At 40.5% G+C, this 20,051-nt stretch overlaps 1 protein-coding gene across 1 annotated transcript in view; it reads right to left on the bottom strand.

Moving 5' to 3' along the window:
- MYRFL (myelin regulatory factor like) overlaps positions 1-20,051 on the bottom strand; it is a 129,163-nt gene that overhangs the window by 34,252 nt on the left and 74,860 nt on the right. The window contains exons 13-15 of the mRNA XM_025402940.1: positions 13,909-14,109; positions 7,636-7,744; positions 6,794-6,903 (exon numbers count right to left, since the gene is read on the bottom strand). Of these exons, the coding sequence (XP_025258725.1) occupies positions 6,794-6,903; positions 7,636-7,744; positions 13,909-14,109 (420 nt within the window). The remainder of the gene's footprint in view (positions 1-6,793; positions 6,904-7,635; positions 7,745-13,908; positions 14,110-20,051) is intronic.

The following is a 20,051-nucleotide window of genomic DNA, read 5'->3' as shown; positions in this document are numbered from 1 at the left end:
ACAGTGTATCAGATACTGTATTAACCAACACAGCATTGATGAGGCAGATTCTCTGACTTCAGGAGTCTCACAGTCTAGTGAAGGAGAAAGATAATGGAATGAGAATGGCAGTACAATGTGATAAATCCTCTAGAAGATGTATATGCAGAGGCCTATGGCACTACAGAAACAGGATCAACCACAGCATCACAGAATTCATTAATTCATGTTACCAATATTTGTTGAATTCCTACAGCACTTGAAGTTCTGGGGCAAAAGCCACAATAAAGTGTTGGATAGTTTTAAAAAGCATAAATTTCTGCTCTCATACAACTAATAGGAGAGACTGGCCAAAAAAAAAAAAGTTTGTGAATAAACAAGATGATTTCAGTTAGGGGCAAATACCCTCCAGGCTGCCCTGTACAAGTTCACAGTTCGTTTACAGCACAGAGGCCCAACCAACGGGATGGATAGGGTCGGCAGTAGCCAGAGGAGGCACCTTTTAAAATTAGAGCAAAGGCACTACACTTTCTCACAGTGGCCCTGACTCTTAGAAACAAAATGAAACCAAGTGATGCAGGGACTATTTTAGATGGGGTGGTTAAGGAAGACCTCGGCATTGAGGTCCAAATGATGAGATCATCTGAAGAGTCTTTAGGGCTGAGAACCACTCAGAAGAACACATCTGAGGCAGAAACATACTTGGCAGGTTTGAGGAACAGAGAGAGGGAGGGGCTGGCAAACAAAAGGTACCTGCGTCCGGGAAAGGGGAGCAGTGGAAGTTACTGGAGAGAGATGAAAGCTAGGCAGTATAGGGAAATGCCAGGCTTTGAAGGAATATGTAGGAGTTTTCAGTGCAAAGTGTTGAGCAGTAGCAAAGCCTTCCAAGGTAAGGACACAAACATATCATATTCTGAAAGGGCCCAGCTTATTTGAGAAAAGGTGAGAAGGTCATTTAGTCTGGCTGCACTGAAGGCATCATGGGATTAAGGGGTTATGGGAGCATTAGGAAACGAGTTAGAAAGAGAAGACTCCATCCAGATTGTGGAGGGGTTATGACAGTCTGTAGCCAATAAAGGGCCAGTGGGAAAGGGAGATTGTATGATCAGAGATTTGTTTTGCTTTGTTTTTAAGGAAGATAATTCTACTGGTGGCTAGCAGGTCAGTTAGGAGATCATTATAATAGTGTGGGAGAAAAATAGAAAGAATAAAGAAAATAAAGAAGAGAACTCATATACGAAGATATTGCCAAAGGAAGAAAAATAGGACTGAGTGTGTAACTGCATATCTTGGACAAGAAAAAGAAAGGTTTGAGAGGCCATCTGTCCTCCTTTGGCCACACTTTCAGTCCCCAAGGTCCATCATGTCTTCCTTTGCTTGCCTCTCAAGGCTTCCCCCTTCTTTTCCATCTGTGAACCTCTGCCCTGTCTCCAGCTTTCTTCTCTCCTTCCTCTGAGCTGATGTAGTGCTTTATTTATGCATCCCATAGTATTTCTCACATTATAACTTAGAGCTTTATTACTTGTGTACCTGTCTTATCATCCCCCTCTTAGACAATAAGCTACTTGGAGACAGGAACTAAGGGCTACTTATCATTGCATCATTCAAATAGACAATTCCCGCTACATTATGATTAAAAAAAATGGAATCAATGAGTAAAAAGTACCCACATACTAAGCCACAGTAGGGTGGTATACAGCATGCAATCTTAAACTTAAAAAAAAAAAAAAGAATTGTCCAAGGAATAATTATTCATAAGACACACCTCACCTTTAAACAGGTTCAGTTGTGAATGACTTTAAGGCAGTACTTACATTTACTGGGTATGTTTCTCTTACACCAAGCACATCTAATAATAATGCTCAAAAAATGTGATCACTTGCCCCTAAAGAATCACAGAAACAAATAAAGTTGCCAAATAAAGAGATAGATGAACAAGCAAAAAAGGCCAAGCTGCCACCGGTCTAACACAGGGTTAGTCCAGGTGTCTACAGCCTACAGGTCCCCCTGCTTTCAGTGTCACTCCCAATCCCTCTCACTCCACCTCCTGCCACTGGGCCTTCGCTGGGGCACAGGGACACTATGGGGAATTTATGAGAACAGGCAAATTACCCCAGATAAGTAGTTTGTCTTGTAAGGTCATCTCTCCTGGGAAGGGAGAAAGAAAAGCTGCTTGTACCAACTTTGACAAAGATCACCCACTTTGGTTGCTTGCATAGACAGTCTATAAAGATCCAGCCATTCTTTTTCCTGTTTTGGCATCAAGTTGTGAGGTACCTGCAGAAGTGACATTGCAATCGTGGAGAGCAATATTTCAACATTTTCATAAATGTTTCTAATTTGCATTTGAACTTCAGTGAAAATTTCTTTACAAAAAAAGATCAGGTGGTGGGACAGAAATGGAGTGAAGAATGGAGAGGCTGCACCTTTACCTGACCTCCTGCACTTAGTACAGCACATGAAGCCCAGGATGTTCTGGCAAAATTCCTTAAAACAAGCAGCCCTGGAGGTGGCAACCAAAGCCACACTGCCCACATGAATAGGTAGAAGTCCAGGAAAGCAAGAAGCTCACTGTACATCCTGCTTGTTTTACAATTAACAAAGAACATGGGACAAGAGGAGCCACTTTACCTATATTCTTAATAAGAAAGAAAAAGGAGATGTTCTGTGAGGCTTTTATAAGGTAGGGAGGGATAGCCCACCGTGTTGAGTGTTAAACTAGCAAAGTCTATCCTCAGAAGTGAGGCAAAGCACACTGCGGGGCTTCTCCTGCATCATCAGAGTGGGGAGATGTTCACTTGCTTGTGGTGTTACAGATTCTGTAAGTGAGTGTGGCCTTAGTGACGTCTCCACAGATTGCATCACTCCAGGGTCCTGTTTTTAAGAGAATCACAACATTTCCATCCTGGACTCCTGTGTGTTTTACCAATTTATAAACTGAGTGCTGCCTTGGCATGGTTTTCTCCTCAGGTGACATATGAATGAGCCTGACTTCCTGGAACAGGAATGCTACCCTCCACCGCTCCAGACCTCTGAGTTTGCCTTCCTAGGAATGAGCTTAGGTTGTAGACTCTCCTAGAAGAAGGAGAATGGACCTTGGAACTCCTGATAGAAAGAGAAAATTCTGTCTCAACTATTCCCAATCAACTCAACTAGGGAATGGGAAAATACTGGAAACAAAGGAGAGAACTAATTATTTGGCTGCCACAGGAAGACATGACCTACACATTGCCACTCAGGAATACTTCTTTTTGAGTGTTCTAGGGGAGGACCACATCCAGAAGTTATATAGCTGCTTCCAGAGGGTAACCCCATAAGCCCCCACCTTGGCAGCCTGGTGACATGATCCCAAGGCGGTACCCTGGGACTAATAGCTGTGCTTATACTCCTTTCCTTTCATGGCAGAAAGCTTACGAAAACAAGCGTTAATTTTATTTTAATAATAAAATACTAAGGTTTTCTAATAATTTACTTCAAAAAAAGGACCTCTAAATTGGCCCTATTTTATTTTTTAAGCAATTTATTGGAAGGCTTCAGTATTTTATTATTAAAAATAAATTTCTCAGCAAAGTAGCAGGATACAAAGTCAACACACAAAAATTAGTTGCATTTCTATACAATAACAATGAGCAATCTGAAAAGAAAACTAGGGAAAAATTCCATTTACAATCACATAGAAAAGAATAAGACTCTTGTGAATTAACTAACCAACATGGTAAAAGATTTGTACAATAAAAACTACAAAACATTGCTGAAAGAAATTAAAGAAAGCATAAATAAATAGAAATACATCCCATGTTCAGGCATTAGAAGACTTAATATTGTTACAATGTCAACACTACCCAAAGTGATCTACAAATTCAGTGCAATCCCTATCAAAATCCCAAAATTGTCTTTTGCAGAAATATAAGGACCCATTCTAAAATTCACATGATATCTTAAGAGAGCCTGAAAATAGACAAGGAAATCCCAAAAAATAAGAACAAAGCTGTATGATTCACACTTCCTGATTTCAAAACTTACTACAGAGTTAGAGTAATCAAAACAGTGTGGTACTGGCATAAAGACAGACATACAGACCAATGGAATATAATAAACAGCACAGAAATAAACCCTCACATATATGGTTAAATGATTTTCGACAAGGATGCCAAGACCATTCAATGTGAAAAGGACAGCTTTTTCCATAAATGGTGCCGGGAAAACTGGACAACCATATACAAAAGGATGAAGCTAGCCTCTTACCTAACACAAATATTAACCCAAAATGGATAAAAAAACATGAATGTAAAACCTAAAATTATAAAACTCTTAAAAGAAAACAAAGGGTACAATCTTTACAATATTGGATTTGGCAGTGATTTCCTGGATAGAACACCATTGGCTTAGGCAACAAAAGGGAAAATAGGTAAATTGGATATCTTTAAAATTTAAAACTTTCATACATAAAGACACTATCAAGAAAGCGAAAAGACAACCCACAGAATGGGAGAAAATATTTGCAAATTATATATCTCATAAAGGATTAACATCCAGAATATATAGAGAATTCCTAAAACCTAACGACAGCAAATAATCCAATTCAAAAATGGGCAAAGGACTTGAATAGACATTTTCCCAAAGAAGATATACACATGAAAAATAAGCACATGAAAAGATGCTCAATATCACTCATCATTAGGGAAATGTAAATCAAAACTAGAATGAGGTATCACCTCACACCCATTTGGATGGCAACTGTTTGAAAAAAGAAAAAACAGAAAATTACAAGCATTGGTGAGGACTTGGTCAAATTGGAATCTTTGGGAACTGTTGGTGGGAATGTAAAATGATATTGTCATGTGGGAAACAGTATGGTGGTTCCTCAAAAAATTAAAAATAGAATTGCCATATGATCCAGCAGTTCCACTTCTGAGTAAATATTCCCCCCAAACTGAAAACAGAATCTTGAAGAGACATTTGAATACTCACAATCATAGCAGCATTATTCACAATACCTAAAACATGGAAGCAATCCAAGAGTTCATCAATGTATGAATGGATACGCAAAATGTGAACAAAGCTGAAAATTATTCAGCCTTAAAAAGAAAGGAAATTTTGATACACTCGGCAACATAGATGAACCTCGAGGACATTAAGTTGAGTGAAATAAGCCAGCCACAAAAAAAGAAAGAAATGCTCTATGATTCTGCTTATATGTAGTCAGAATCATAGAAACAAACGATAGGATTGTGGTTGCCAGGGGCTAGGGAAAGTAAATAATGGGGAGTTATTGTTTTACAGGTACAGAGTTTTTGTTTTACAAAATGAAAAAGAGTTCTGGAGATGGATGGTGGTGATGGTTGTACAACATGATGAACGTATCAAACATCAATGACCTGTATACTTCAACATGGTTAAGATAATACATGTTATATTTTGTGTATTTCACCACAATAAAAAAACCTGGGAAATAAATATGTAAATAAATGTTTCATGATATACCTCTCAAGTGAAATGATAGCCTAGGTGTGGGAGAGAGACTGAAGAATCGCTTCTAGCAAAGATATGTTCTTGGGAAGCAGGAGGCAGTAAGTCAACTTCTGCCACTCTGCTCATGAAGCCCTAGGCTGAACAGGCCTCCCAGACCATGTCATCTAAGTGTTTGTGGTACAGGGGCTGGTAGGTGGAAGATGGTGGCAGTGCCTAACATGAAAAGGCATCCTCTGCTTTGCTGCTCCAAATGTGGCTTCTGACCAGCAAGGTTGGCAAGATTGGCAGCACCTGGAGGCTGGTTGGGACTGCAGGATCTCTGGCCTCACCCCATTCTTGCAGAATCAGAATCTACATTTTAATAAGATTCCCAGTGATGCATGTGCACTTTGGAGTTCAGGGAGCATTACCTCCATTAACTGACAAATTATAAATTAGTCTTCACTCAAGCATCTCTCCCCATGACTACAAAACCCTTACATCCATTGGTCTTTCCTCTCAGCATCAAATGTAATAATGCAATATAAAACAAACCAGCAACAGAGTGCATTTGCAAACCTTGCAAAAATACAGGATTTCACAGAATCAATAGACGTGGTATTAGGGAACTCCTCAAATCACACACACAGCATCCACAAGCAAGGAACTGGCAGATTTAGACCCATTACCAAATGAAGAGGAGCTAATCTACAGGCATGATGGCATTCCTTCAAAAGAGAATGATTTGAATATCAAAGAATTAAGAGAGGCCCTTGGGAAAAAATGATCAGGCCCATGAATATCTTTGTAAAAATGGCCCACTTTATGATTATACTGTAAAAGTCAAACACAGTTTTATTAAAAAAAACTATGCCCAAAAAATTCAACACTTCACTTAATCTTTAGTCATTCTAAGAAGAAACACATTGTGTAATTATAATTTAAGTTGCATTACATAAAATATGATGCATTTTTCATAAGTTTATTACCATTTTAAAATATGAAGCTAATTAAAACTTTTTGTCAGTATTTATTGTGATGTTTGGCCCTTGTTTAAAGTGCATTCATGCTAAGTGGACTTTCCTAGTGCCAGTTTTTCTCCAACAATAAGACCTGCTAAACTGGAATTCTTACTATTGCACATGCCTTTTTCTTTTTGTCATATGGAACTTCTTTTTGGTGATTATGATCAAATTGAATATCAGTTATAAGATAGTTGATACCTACTCACTCCACAGCTCAGTGAAGAATTATTTTAATGTCCCACTTCCTGGTTGGATGTTTCAGCCCATTGTTCTATCACAGAAGGGGGTTTATCCCTAGACTGATAGCTTATAGCAGCTGATATCTTTTCAATGATTACCTTATCCACCATGAGGAAGTTCTCCAAGGTCTCTCCGTTTTCGCAGGTGACATCACCAACTTCTCTTACTGCTCTGGGCAGGATTCCTTGCACCTCCTGGGCAATCATTCCTATATACAAAACACTCCACAGGTTTAATCTTCAAAGAAAGACTTTTCTGGAGAAAATCCTCACTAACTCACTAAGCTTTTGCTTTGATCTACAATGGATTTTCGGCAAAGAAGAAATTTTGAGCCAAGAACCACTATAGGATTAAAAGTGGGAATGTTTTTGTTGGTTGGTTTGTTTGTTTTTTGAGACTCTGGGCCAAATATTGGAAAGGGGGAGGTAAGTGCCTTAAAATTCCTGTCCATAGAAGTAAAGGTGGGGTGTTAGCTTGATTTCCTTTCTTTTCCTATAGGAAGCCTTTGCCCCTAAAATATTCCTTCCTTCTTTAGGATTGGAGTATAAACATCGCTTTGCTTACCCCTTCTCTTATCTACATCCGCTTACCCTGCCACCTTCTCCCTCCATCTCCTGACTGCCAAATGCCATTCCTCACATAGGTTGAGCTGCCATCTGTCCCTGAACCCTCAGCCCATGAGCAAGAGGACTTCAGTGCAAAGAAACTATATAGTCAACCTACTCCATCAGTACCTTGGGGTGGAGGAGCGGGGGTGTTGAATAAAAATGACACAGAAATTCTTTAACCTTTCCTGTTCTAGTGACTATGAGTTTCCCAGAGAACAAGTTAGATCAACATAGTGTTGTCAAATGCCATAGCACATAACCTCAAAATAAAGAGGAAATTAAAATTTTAATAGTTGGCAATACAAAATTAAAAGGGGAATTTGTGTGTGTACCTGTTTGATGGGCAGTGTTTATTCCCATTGCAGATGCAAATTCAGGTTTGTAATCATATTCAACAATTCTCATTTGGGCTATTCTTTTCAGCTGTTCATTTGTGTCAACCTAATTTAATTAAAGAAGAGCAGATTTTACTCACATAGATATTTGCTATTCAAATTAATGCCCAGAGTGACCCAGAGACATTACTGAATTGCTTTTGGACATTTTGCTGGAGATAATTTCTTCAAGTGGATTGCAAGTCAGGATTACCCAACTGCTGGCCCTTCAGGACCCAGCCACCCACCTTCCCCGGAACATCCCTCCCCCACACCACCCCGGCCAGCAGGGCATCCTCTACCTGCAATCACTGCTCTCACATCGTTAAAGGCTGTCCCAACTGTCACTACGGGGTCCCAGCAAAATGAGAACAATCAAGACAGTACAGTGAACTTTCCCTAAAGCTAAATGTGTTTGATCCAAAGGATACCTCTTTAAATTGAGAGATTTTGTAAATGAATTGATAGTAATAGCAGAATCTGGTTTTGTTTTTTTGTTTTTTGTTTTTTTTTAAAATGTCTTTATCTGACAAGTAAAAAGTTGGCAGCCCTTTGTGAGTACCCTAAATTTTCTTTTGGAACATAATAGAATTGTGAAACCTGTGGTGTCTTGGCAATTAAAAATAAACTGCCTGGGCATTCATCCATGTGATAGAGGAACCAAAAACGCTTTTTGTTGTTGTTTTAAGAAAACCACTGTCATGGGCCTCGGCTCCTCCCTTGACACACTCCCTGAGGTGGCAGCAGAGCCCTTCCACCATCGTTTAGGATTCTCAGGCCCTTCACTAGTTGGGCTGGTTGTGAAAGATGGTGACTTGGCGCTTAATTGGCTAAACGGATTAGCTTTACTTTAGGAAGTTATTCCAGAGTATAATTCTGAGCTTACTGCCATCATTCATTCTTTGTTTTATTCGACTAATATTTACCAATCACCTTCAACATATCATGCACTACTAAGTGTTGGGACTTAAAAAGTAATTGCCTTGAGCTGGAGGCCATTATCCTTAGCAAACCAACACAGGAACAGAACACCAAATACTGCATGTTCTCACTTCTAACTGAGAGCTAAATGATGAGAACACCTGGACACATAGAGGGGAGCAACACACACTGGAGCCTTTTGAAGGTGGAGGGTGGAGGGTGGGAGGAGGGAGAAGATCAGGAAAAACAACTGATGGGTACTAGGCTTAATACCTGGGTGATGAAACAATCTGTACAACAGACCCCCATGACACAAGTTTACCTATGTAACAAACCTGCACTTGTACCCCTGAACTTAAAATAAAAGTTAAAAAAAAATGCCTTTTAAAAGTTTGTGGTCTAGACAGGAAGACCCACCTGATATATACATACATAATCATATGTGATTATATTACAATCTGAGAAACACAGTACAAGGATGGAATTATGCACAGAGAATCGTTTCAGCTCTGAGGAGGTGTTGAAAATCTTCTCGGGGAAGTGTAAAGGAAGGCTCCCTAGAGATGATGAAGCCCAACCGATATCTTGGCTTATTCCAGTTCCTCAGACAAACTCTGCTCCTTTCACTTCCCAGCCTTTGTTCATACTGTTTTCCCAGACTCAAAAGCTCTTCCTTCCCATTCCCCTACCTTCTTCTTCACCAATGTAAGCATTGTTCCTCGGAGAAGAATCTCTTGACCTCCAAGTCCAGGCAAAGTTCCTCTGCTTTATGTGCTCATAGCACCAGTTCTCCTTCATAGCAGGAGTCACAATTACAAGACAACTAATTGTGTCAACCTCATTCTTTGTCTTCTCCTACATCACATATACCCCATGAGGGTGAGGACATATTTAAGGTCATGGTTCATCACCATATCACCAGTTTCTAGTACAATTCCTTGCATGTTGTAGGTGCTCAACTAATAATTGTTAAATACATTAACAACCTTAAGCGTTAGAGAAAGATGTAAGGTAGGAAGGGAGGGGGAAGGATTAGACTAAGATAGGAATGCTAGCCAGAGGGAACACCATGAACCAAGGCACGAGACAGCAAATACCCTGAATGACATCTGCACAACCAAGGCAGAATTTGGCATTACTGGACTGGAATGGTTAAGGCCAGAGCAGGGGGGGCATTGCAGGTCATACTTGGAAGGAACAGTCCCAATCCCATACAGCCCTGTGCATGTATCTATCACTGTGAGCGCCTTCACTCAGTCAACAAATATTTATTGAGTAGATACTATGCGCCAGATGCTCTCCTAAGCACCGGAGATTCAATGAGTGTTTCTTATTTGGAGCTTAAATTTTAGTAAAAGTTTCATTCTTGAGTTTTATTTATCTCAGGACCTGCACAGTACCGAGCAAAGTGTCTGACATGTAATAGGCACCTAAAATTTTTGATAGAAAAAAAAGGAATAAAAGAATGAAAGTATTGAAGTGGCAAGACAATCCCTGACATGAAGAGAATTGAAGAGACAGGGTCAATCAGGAGCCAGCCTGGACTGGCCTTGCACTGCCTAGGCCCTACCCAGTTCCTCAGCCATAGGCCCCTGGGAGTCCTATGCCCACTTCCTATTTTCCCCTTTGTTCCTGCCCCACCCGCAGGGCCCCCAGTAAAGAAGGAAGCAGAGGCAGTGTTCGTTCCTTTGCTACAGATGAAAAGCAGAGGAGAAAGTGCCCTCATGCAGGCTGTCCAGGCTACAGAGAGGGAAATGGTCCCTGGTTTCTAAACTGGATCCTTGAATGCATTTTCCCTAAGACATATTGCTAGACATAGCGTTAGGTTCTCTGGTACTACTACCATCCTCTAGACAGATTTTCAACCAAGAAAAATTTTGAGGGTTACTTGAAGATCTAAACATTTTATATGACAATGTTCCTCAAACAAAATGCTCTTCTAATTTCTGGACTTGTAGATTTCCCAAAGCCAAATATAAACAGCAGCCTGTATTGCATGATCCCTCTGTGTACACTTGGCCTAGGGAAAACGCTTGAGGCAAAGGGTGTGCCTTCTTTGAATCCTCCCCAGGAACCCTACCCAGGCCAGCACTTACTGCTGTGCCTTGCTCTTCAATGTCTGTTGAGTAAGAAACTGAAAACTGAATTTGGGAATCTGCTTTGACCTTGCCCACAGAAGTTTTGGAAAGTTTTGACCATGAATGCAAATAGCCATCAGCATCATGCTGCCTCACACCCAAGGTTTCTATAATATATCATTAGTTCAAGAATTGTATCACAGAGAACATCTTCCAGTCTATGGGACTCAGTTTGTTCAGGGAAGGCTATCTGTCATCGGGTGATGGCCCACAGCCCAGCTGCAGTCTGAACTAGGAGCAGCTTAAATGACACCTGCTCACCCAGAGCAGAGGAACTTCTGCATTTGGCTCCTGGCCCTGAGGGAGACTTTGCATGTTTGACTTTCTTGAGCTTTTTTCATGTCTACTTTTGTCTTCCACTAGCACACGGGTGGTGTGGTTAGGAGAAAATCAAAACAGCCTTTGAGCATTTCATCTTAATGAATTCCTTTTCTGGCTTAAATTTTTAAATATCTTGCTACCTTTTTTCAGCCTTCACCACAGAATTTGACTGATGCATTCAACTCTCAACTTCCTCATGTTTTTGGGCATTGACATTGAGGTTCTTCACGTGCCTTTAGTGTTCAGCATGTCCTTTCACCCCTAGTTCTGCTCAGTTTCTACTGTCAGAGCTGCATGTCCTTCCACAGTCTGCAGTCACATCAGTAGACATGATGCCATTGGCTGGGCAAGTTAAGCTGCTGCTCTGCCCAGGACCTCAGTTGCAGAGGTTTCAGTAGTATCTGCGTCATCTTCTCCATGTCTTGGATCTGTGTCCTGTGAGCATCAGAGATCTCCCCAACCAGGACTTTGTAGATAATCATGTGCTTAATATCCACAAAGCAATCTGTGTTTCCTGAGTGAGGAAACACATAGGGCAAAGCAGCAGCCTATATCCATTTTCCCCAATTGTAGTATTAGGCAACATATTTGACCACTACATTTTGTAGCAGCTCATCCATTCAGAAGCCAGCTGTGGTTAGAATGCACCATTAAAGAATAAGAAATTGCTTCCAGTCCTATGCATGCCATCAAATTGACCAAGTGTCAGATCCCCAGAGTATTTGAAAGAAAGGCTCTCTTTGTTGCAAAAACTAAGTCAGGAAGAGGTGAAGATGAAATTCACACACCTGTCATCAGCATCACCAACATTACCATCATCTCCCTCATCTCTGTAATAAATAGTGAATTGGGACAGGCAAGATTTCTAAGAATATATATCTCAAAAATGTGCATAGATCTATTAAAACAAATCTACTAATATGAAATCATTTAATAAATAAATCACATGTAATTTTTATTTTGTATAAATAGAAAATAATTTCTGTTTGCTTAGACTTGTCTAGCTAAAAAATACCTTACATATATGAGTTTAGAGAAATCTCTTAACCTAGGTAAAATGAATATGAGCATTTCCTGTTCACGGACAACAAAACAGAGCCACAGATTGCCTCTGGGCCAAAGTTCCTGGGCTGGTGGTTGCCAGAGTCAGGACTAAACTCTTAGTCTTCTAACCACGGACCAGGATTTTCTTTATTCTATCATGCTGCCATGAGCAGGAAGGGGATACAGAAATTTCACACTTAAGAGCCTGGATTGAAGTGACATTTTATTTATATGGAGGAGGCTTTTTAGAAGGGATGTGAGAAGTTCTCCGGAAGCTTGTTATTTTAAGACAATATATTTTCTTCAAACCAAGAAGAAATATTTGAAGACTTTTGGTAAACGAAGTTCTGTGTTAAGCCTGGTGGTAGCAGGAAGGGTTGTACAGGACTTTTCTCACTTGTTATATTCAATTTACATTTTAATAAGACTTGGTAGTGAATTGTATAGCCAATTGCAAGGATAAATTTGAGTTGGTGTGACCTGAAATGCAGACAGATTATCTCTCTAAAGTTCAAAGGTGCAATGTCTAGGACCGATATCTGGAAATGTATGTAAGAACTCTCTAGCTCTGCATTCCCATCTGGCTAGTAGGTCACAGCTCTTCTAATATGAACCGCAGCTACACAATCAGTATAAAAGTCTACAATTACAACCATTCTTTGGAATCCTCTAAGCAAAGGAGGACATTCCTTGGCTGGTTTAGGAAAACCAGTGCAGATTTGCACTGAGAAAGGAATGCAGTCTGGAAGAGGGGCTAATGGTGAACAGATTAGGACTTCTACTAGCTAAAAAGGAATAAGGAAAGGAGAGAAAAGGAACTTTTAAAACACAGCTTCGCAAATGCTGTCAAGAGAAGTAGTATGAGTGAGATGATGGGGAAGTGGTAGAAGCAATGAATGGGAAATAATTAAATGGCAGAAAAGTTGCAATGAGGTGTTAGTAGCTGGCTAACGGATTGGAAGCTTTGTTAGTAGCTGGCTAACGGATTGGAACCTTAATCCTTATCCTTATGGTCTACATAGCAGTTGTAGTTTTCCAAGATGATCCAGTTCAACTGGTTAAAAAATAAAAAAGAGCCAAGGGTGTCAGGCAGGCAGGCACCATTTTCATCTTACAGCTGAAGACACTGAGTACAGGGAGATTAAGCATTTTATCCAAGGTCACATAGCTGGGGAGAGCCCAAAGTGGAGGAGCCATCTCCTGATGTCTAGGCCTGACTTCCAGTTACCTCTGGGTAACTGCCTCTCCACAGAGGGAAAAGGTCTTCACCCAGAACTCTTGGCGATGAACTGACCAAGTAAGGGATGAGGAGGAGGAGCTTCTCAAGAGTTCCTAGAGAAAGGAACTGGGGAAGATAATGGCCAGTAGGGTTGGTGCCAGGGACTCTAGAAGGAAGAGGCTGGAGACATCCAAGAGAAATAGGAACAACTGGACTGAGACAGTGCTTGGAAGATGAGCGGAGAGACGAAAAGGAAAGGCAAACTCTGGAAGTGGAAGCTGACAAAGTGTGGGAGGAAGGTCAATGGCCTGTGGAAAATAACTGAGAATTGCTGCCTGTGAAGCCAATGACATGCTGTCCTTGCCCACTGCTCCTGTCAGGTAAATTCATTCTCTCAGGGAGGAACTGCTTTACAATTTCAGCAGAGATGCCCAGCAGCTCGGTCATCATTTTTAAGCATTGTGTCCATCTTACACCAGTGGGTGACATGTAAAGATGTGTGGTACAAGGTGTGTCAGAGGCCAGGAGCACCCAGCACACCTGACTGGGGTGTCAGAGGAGGGGCCCAGGACCTGACTCTGTGCTCACCTCCTGGATATTCTGCTTTGCCCGGCTGTCAGAGGGATGCATGATGGTCCCCATCACTTTCATGTTGCCACAGACAACCAGGGCTTCGTCCGGCGCATCTGTGTTGATTCCCACTCGACCGTGACAGACAACAGATTCTGGAACTTGTCCTCGCTGCCACAATGCATCACTGTCATTTTCAAATTGCCCAGGGTTAGAGGCCTGGAAAAATACATAAATATATTACAATTAAAGTTACAGTAGCAGGAATAGATGATCATGTTAGTGTTCAGAGCAAAGGCAAAGTGAATATTATCTAAGTCTTTCACAAGAGAATCCTGTATTGAGTGGGACATTCTGACATATCCGACTAACTCTGGGGCCCTGAAGAGCCAGGGAGGTTTCCCTAACCACTCTGCCTCCCCACTGGCAGGAGCTCTGTATACCCTGATTTGAAACATCCAATCTCTATTGCATCTATCTGGAATTAAGAACGTGATCAGTTATACTAGGTGGATGATAAAGAAGAAAATTTAAAATGGCTATCTTTTCAGGAATAGTCATCATCATCATGATTTAAAATCAGAACATTACATCAGAAAATATTACAGATGTACTAAATCAGATAAATAAAAATACCTTGCATTTAGCTAGCCCTATTATAGTTTCAGAATGCTTTTATATTTATGATTTCATACACAAGTGACAAGCAAATGATAATACAAATATATTTAATATACATCAACTATTCCCTAAGCACAGACGATACTAAGAAGAATAATAACAGCTACATTCGTTGTGCGATAATTCACAGTGCAATTATATGAGATATGTACTATTGTACTCATTTTATTGATACTGACACTCTGAAAAGATAGATAAATTGCCCAAAGCCACAAAGCTAATAAGTTCTGGAGCTGGAACTACAAGTCCTCTGATTATTAAATAATGATTTACCTATTTCATGGCATTGCTTAGAAGTAGTCCTGGCAATCTTCAAAGAAAATCCAAGTGAAACCATTGGACTAGATAAAGTTCTGCAGATTTTACTCTTAAATAAAATTATTTGTCAAAGAATGTTCCACTGCACTGCATTCCTTCCTCCCTGCTTCCCTGTAGCCACTGAATTTATTCTCAAATATTTTAATGTAGGCATCTCTAAATCCCTCAAAATCCTCACAACAAAATTAAATTGTCTTTAAAATTATGATGTGTTTTTATGATTGAGGCAGGTTGTCACAACTTTTGACAAACAGTTGCGATCCTGATTATCTAAAAAGTCAATACTAATACTTGACTTTTTACCTTTCTGGTGGTATATGATACATTGCAAGCTCAGCACCTGAATATGCATAGATTTTCTCTGAAGACTACTCAGGAAACCAATAACAATGGTTTCCTGAAGGATGGAGCCTGGGAGATGGAGAAACAGTGGTAGGAGGAAGATTCACCTTTCACTATATACTCTCTTGGTATTATTTGAGTGTTTTGCCATATGCATTTGTTACAATTTTTAAAATAATCAAAAGAAATCACAAAGTTTATTTCTTAGTTTGGGTTTAAAGAACTTTTTGATGTCTTCAATTTCCTAATTCAATCCTAAGTGTCTGAACCCTGAGCTGCTTGGAAGACTCAATCATTGATACTTGATAGACAAAAGCAGTGAAAGAGGCCAGGTGTGTAGTGGCTCACACCTGTAATCCCAGCACTTTGGGAGGCTGAGGTGTGTGGATCACTTGAGATCAGGAGTTCAAGACCAGCCTGGCCAACATGGTGAAGCCCCATCTCTATTAAAAATACAAAAATTAGCAATGTGTGTTGGCATATTCCTGTAGTCCCAGCTACTTGGGAGGCTGAGTCAGGAGAATCACTTTAACTCGGGAGGCGGGGGTTGCAGTGAGCTGAGATCAGGCCACTGCACTCCAGCCTAGGGGACAAAGGGAGACTCTGTCTCAAAAAGAAAAAAAGAAAAAGCAGTGAAACAATGTAATGTTAAGTAATGGGGTGGGAGGGGGTAGTGGGGAGTGGGGGAAGAATATAAAGTAAAAACTTTGAACATTATTTGTGTAAATTTACTTGAACAAAGAGCTTTTCTGCAAGGTCCCTAGAGCCCCTTGGTTGTGAATGGCAAATTGGCTTTGACTCAAATCCTTTTATAGCAACCAATCAACTAAATCCAAAGGTATGCCACATAAGACGGTGATGTATTTTTCTCTATTTTGAACATAATGAGCCACTTCAAAGAAACAAAATAAGACAGTGATGAATTTTTTTGTAATGAGCTTTGGGATAGTTATTATCTTGTTGGTAACTTGATACTGGAACAGCAGATATAAGCAGATTTAATTTTTTGGAACAATTGCAATATTCTCACTTAGCTTTCATCAGATGAAAACTCAAATCCCTAAAATATGTTCACATTATTTTGGAAAGGGCCACAGATTCACAACATTCTAAATATATAGCCCTAGGGAGAATTCCTCATCAGTAACGGGATATGTTCTCATAAGATTTGTGAACTTATTTCCCTATTCTGGAATCCACAACCCTCATGTGTTAAAGCAAGCACAGTATACTACCTCTTTCAGGAATTATGAGTTTGTATTCACATGTGACCCAATAGTGGCTGATGGATATCAAACACCAAAACAAATTCATTAAAATTTCTAAAATACTTTTATCGTTTGTCTCATATTCTCTTATTTAGGGAAGAGACCCAAGCATCCTAGTCTATGTTATAACACAAACTAGCTGTGTGACCTTGGGGCAGTCACTTAATCCTTCTGTACTGTGTCCTCCTCTGATGAATAAAGAATCATGTCTCCTTTACCCACCTCATAGGATTATTGTGGGATTAAGTGAAATCATGTGTGCATGAACGGTTTGCAAAAACAAGGATGAAACGCCTCAAAGTTATTCTCGACACACTCTCCTGGGCACAGCAGCAGCTATTTAACCTATAATCGCTTCATCTGCTCTCCTCAGCAACGCACCTGCAGAGTTGCACAATTCCGGGGGACGCCTTTCATTAAAAAAATACAATGTAAATGGCGCCCCCTGCAGGTTATTCGAATAGAAAACAGCATCAGCTGCAATTTGAGGCCTGTGCTGAGCTGGAAATAAAAAGCTGGAATTTGTTTTATCATCATTTGGGATTCGAAAGCAGCAGCCAAAGAACGAATAGAAGAGCTTGACCTGAGGAAGGTAGCTCTTAGGAAGCCCATTTTTGCGCCTTTTGAAAGAGTTACAGAAAAAGGACCTAGAAATACTCTGCTGGTGCTACTCGAAGCATGGTCTGCAGGCTAGCAATGTCAGCATCTCCTGGAAGCCTGTTAGAAATGCATATTCTCAGGCATCCCTGACCTCCTGAATCAAAAACACACGTATCTGTGTTCTTACAAGCTCTCTGGGGATTCTTATTCACAATACAAGCTTGAGAACTACTTCTTTATGCCATGTACTCCTGGTCATAAGTTCCCCTTCCGTAGTTGACAGAAAGATCTGTTGAGTTCAAAACAGGCATTACTCCATCAACTGTTTTCTCTGAGTAAATAAAAATTAATCTGAACTCCAAAAGAGGAACGTGTGTGTCTGCATTTGTGTGTGTGTGTGTGTGCATGTGTGCACATATGCATTATTAGATCATCTTTTCCAATCCTAGGTTTGGTTTCCCACGTCACGCACTGCGATTTGCAGAGCAGTAGAGGAAGAATTCTTGGGGTCTTGCCCATTTCTATTCTTCTGGAAAAGAAACTGGAATAATTTATTGGTTTTCAAAATGAAGAAACCCTAGAGTGTCTTTGAAAGGCAGACAAAAGTAATCATCCCTCCTGCTTGCAACACTGCACTCCAAACCAAGTTTAATTAAGTATTTTAGAAGGAAAGTGGGGCTGAGAGAGAAGAGCCCAGTCATTAACAAGGGGAATCTGAAGGAACTCCTCTGGGGAATGCTCCCAGAAACAAAGACTCAGCAAATAAATCTGTTCTTTGGAGTAAGCCTTAATTTTCATTAAATTGGTCAATTTATACTACAGGACCATAATACACTGCTAAAGCTGTTTTGATTGACAACCCAGATGAACAATGACTGGGTCCTGCCCACCATTCTCTCTCCAAGTAGAATTCTGACAAGCTTGGTCTCCTGGATCCTTCCTGGAGGCCTGGAACTCGTCTAGATCTAACCCTCATACAATCACCCTTACCAAATAGTAAAATGTCAATCTCTGCCATTAGGACGAGTGGTTCTTAGGCCACAGAACAAGTCTGGATTTGCTTAAATGCAGTTTTCATTTCTCCATTTAATGTGGTCAGAGCTTATAGTGTCTTTGTCAAATTTTCTTCCCTTTCTTCATGCTGGAGCTCAAACTAACAGAACCAGGCCATGGCCTAAGAGGCCACATCTGGCTCTTTTGTAGAATGTTGGCTTGTCTGCCCTTTGCCCGACCCATTTGTATGCACCTGTATAGGCCCCTCTAAAATCTCAGGTGGCAGAAAATGTATTCTGTGGACATTTCTAAAACTCACTAATTCAAACAATAATGCCATTTCTTAAACAATTAGATAAACCAAAAAGTCTGCATTCATTTTCACTTCTGTGTTTTACAGTTTGAATGAAATACTATCAATAAGATATTTCTAGTGGGGGGATGAACGGTTGATCTTAGTAATCCTTTTCTTCTCATTGCTGTTAAGGTAACTTTTGTGTTATCCAGCACGCTTGTAGAATAGGGTATTCTCTGTAACCAAAATTGTGTCTGGGAGAAAACTATCAGATTTGGAATACAATCATTTTTTAAAATAGAAATTTAGTGGATAGCATGACATCCAAACTGGGCTGAGTAAATTTAATATTTTTGGTATTCATACCAAATATGAATTATAGAACTTTCAACTTCTCAAAGTCATCATTATGATCTCATTATCATTGTGCTTTGGATTTGAGGAGGTGCCAAGGAACAGAGAGTTTTTGGTAAACAGAATGCTAGAGAGTGGAGCTCCCTCCCTCTCATGTTCCTGTTGTATGGACTTGCACGGCAGCTGCGTATAACTTTGCAGGAGCTGTCAACAAAATGGAGAAACCTTGTCACTAGGTAAATTATTCCAAGTATGCAGGTAACTAGCAGACTATCTGTCTCAAGCATGTGTTATACAGCTCCAGAGAGTACTGTCATGATATCTAATCTATGCTAACTCTGAAAAGAATGGCATTATCTGTCTCTATTCCTTCCTAAGAGAAACAATATGCAACCTAGGTTTCCAGACTTTACTTTAAATCAGATTTGTTAGCACAGCAAGGCAATTCCAGATTACATCAAATAAGATGTCAAAGATGGCCCTGGCCCCTGCAGAGGGATGGACAGCCACCTCTGTGATTAGCTTATGATGCAAGGAGAGGGCCCCACCTGCCTCTGCCCCAGAGGATCCTCATTTGCTGCAGGTTACGTCAGACCCCACAAAAATGCAGCCTGGGGTGTGCATGTCCTTCCCTAACCCTGGGATTGCTGAACACATAAGTGTTTTACCTCATTTCTATCATTACTTCATCTCCATTACAACGTTGAGACATAGTTAAAGGATTTCCACTAATAGGAGGCTTATTAATTTTAATTGACAAAAGGAATTACAGAGGCCCTTTGTTTCAGAACAGTTTGACACAGGCAAGGAGAGATTCTATTTCCCCAAATGGGCAGATCTTCTTCTCTTCCTCAGGGCCTCAGGTTAAAGCCACATACATGGGCAGGCCCACAGTGAACACTGTTCTCTAGTGGAGTTTGCATGACCTCCCTGTACCACTTCAAAGATCCAAAACAACGCAGCCCCTCCCAGGGCTGCCAGGCCTGTGGCTACCTGTTACTTCATGCCTCTGGTATTTTCAGTGGTGGCCAGCCTGAACTCACACAGCTGCAGCTGCAGCTGCCAACAGCTTTATGTTTTGTGGCTGCCAAGACTCCCCTGCAGAGCTGTGACCAATCATTCATTCAGCAAAATGTGCTGAGCCAGCCACTCCTATGTGCTAGACAGTGGCCCAGATGCCCTGTACCACCAATCACTTTTGGCCTGGAATGATTTCCTACCACTTTCCCCACCCTGTGGGCTTTAGGGTCAGAGAGATCCAGGCTCCATTATTTATAATTCGTGAGATCATGGATTAGTTACTTAGCCTC

Source organism: Theropithecus gelada, chromosome 11 (assembly GCF_003255815.1).
Source record: "Theropithecus gelada isolate Dixy chromosome 11, Tgel_1.0, whole genome shotgun sequence".
In the NCBI taxonomy this organism is placed as follows: Eukaryota; Metazoa; Chordata; class Mammalia; order Primates; family Cercopithecidae; genus Theropithecus; species Theropithecus gelada.
This window is presented reverse-complemented; position numbering and strand designations above follow the sequence as displayed.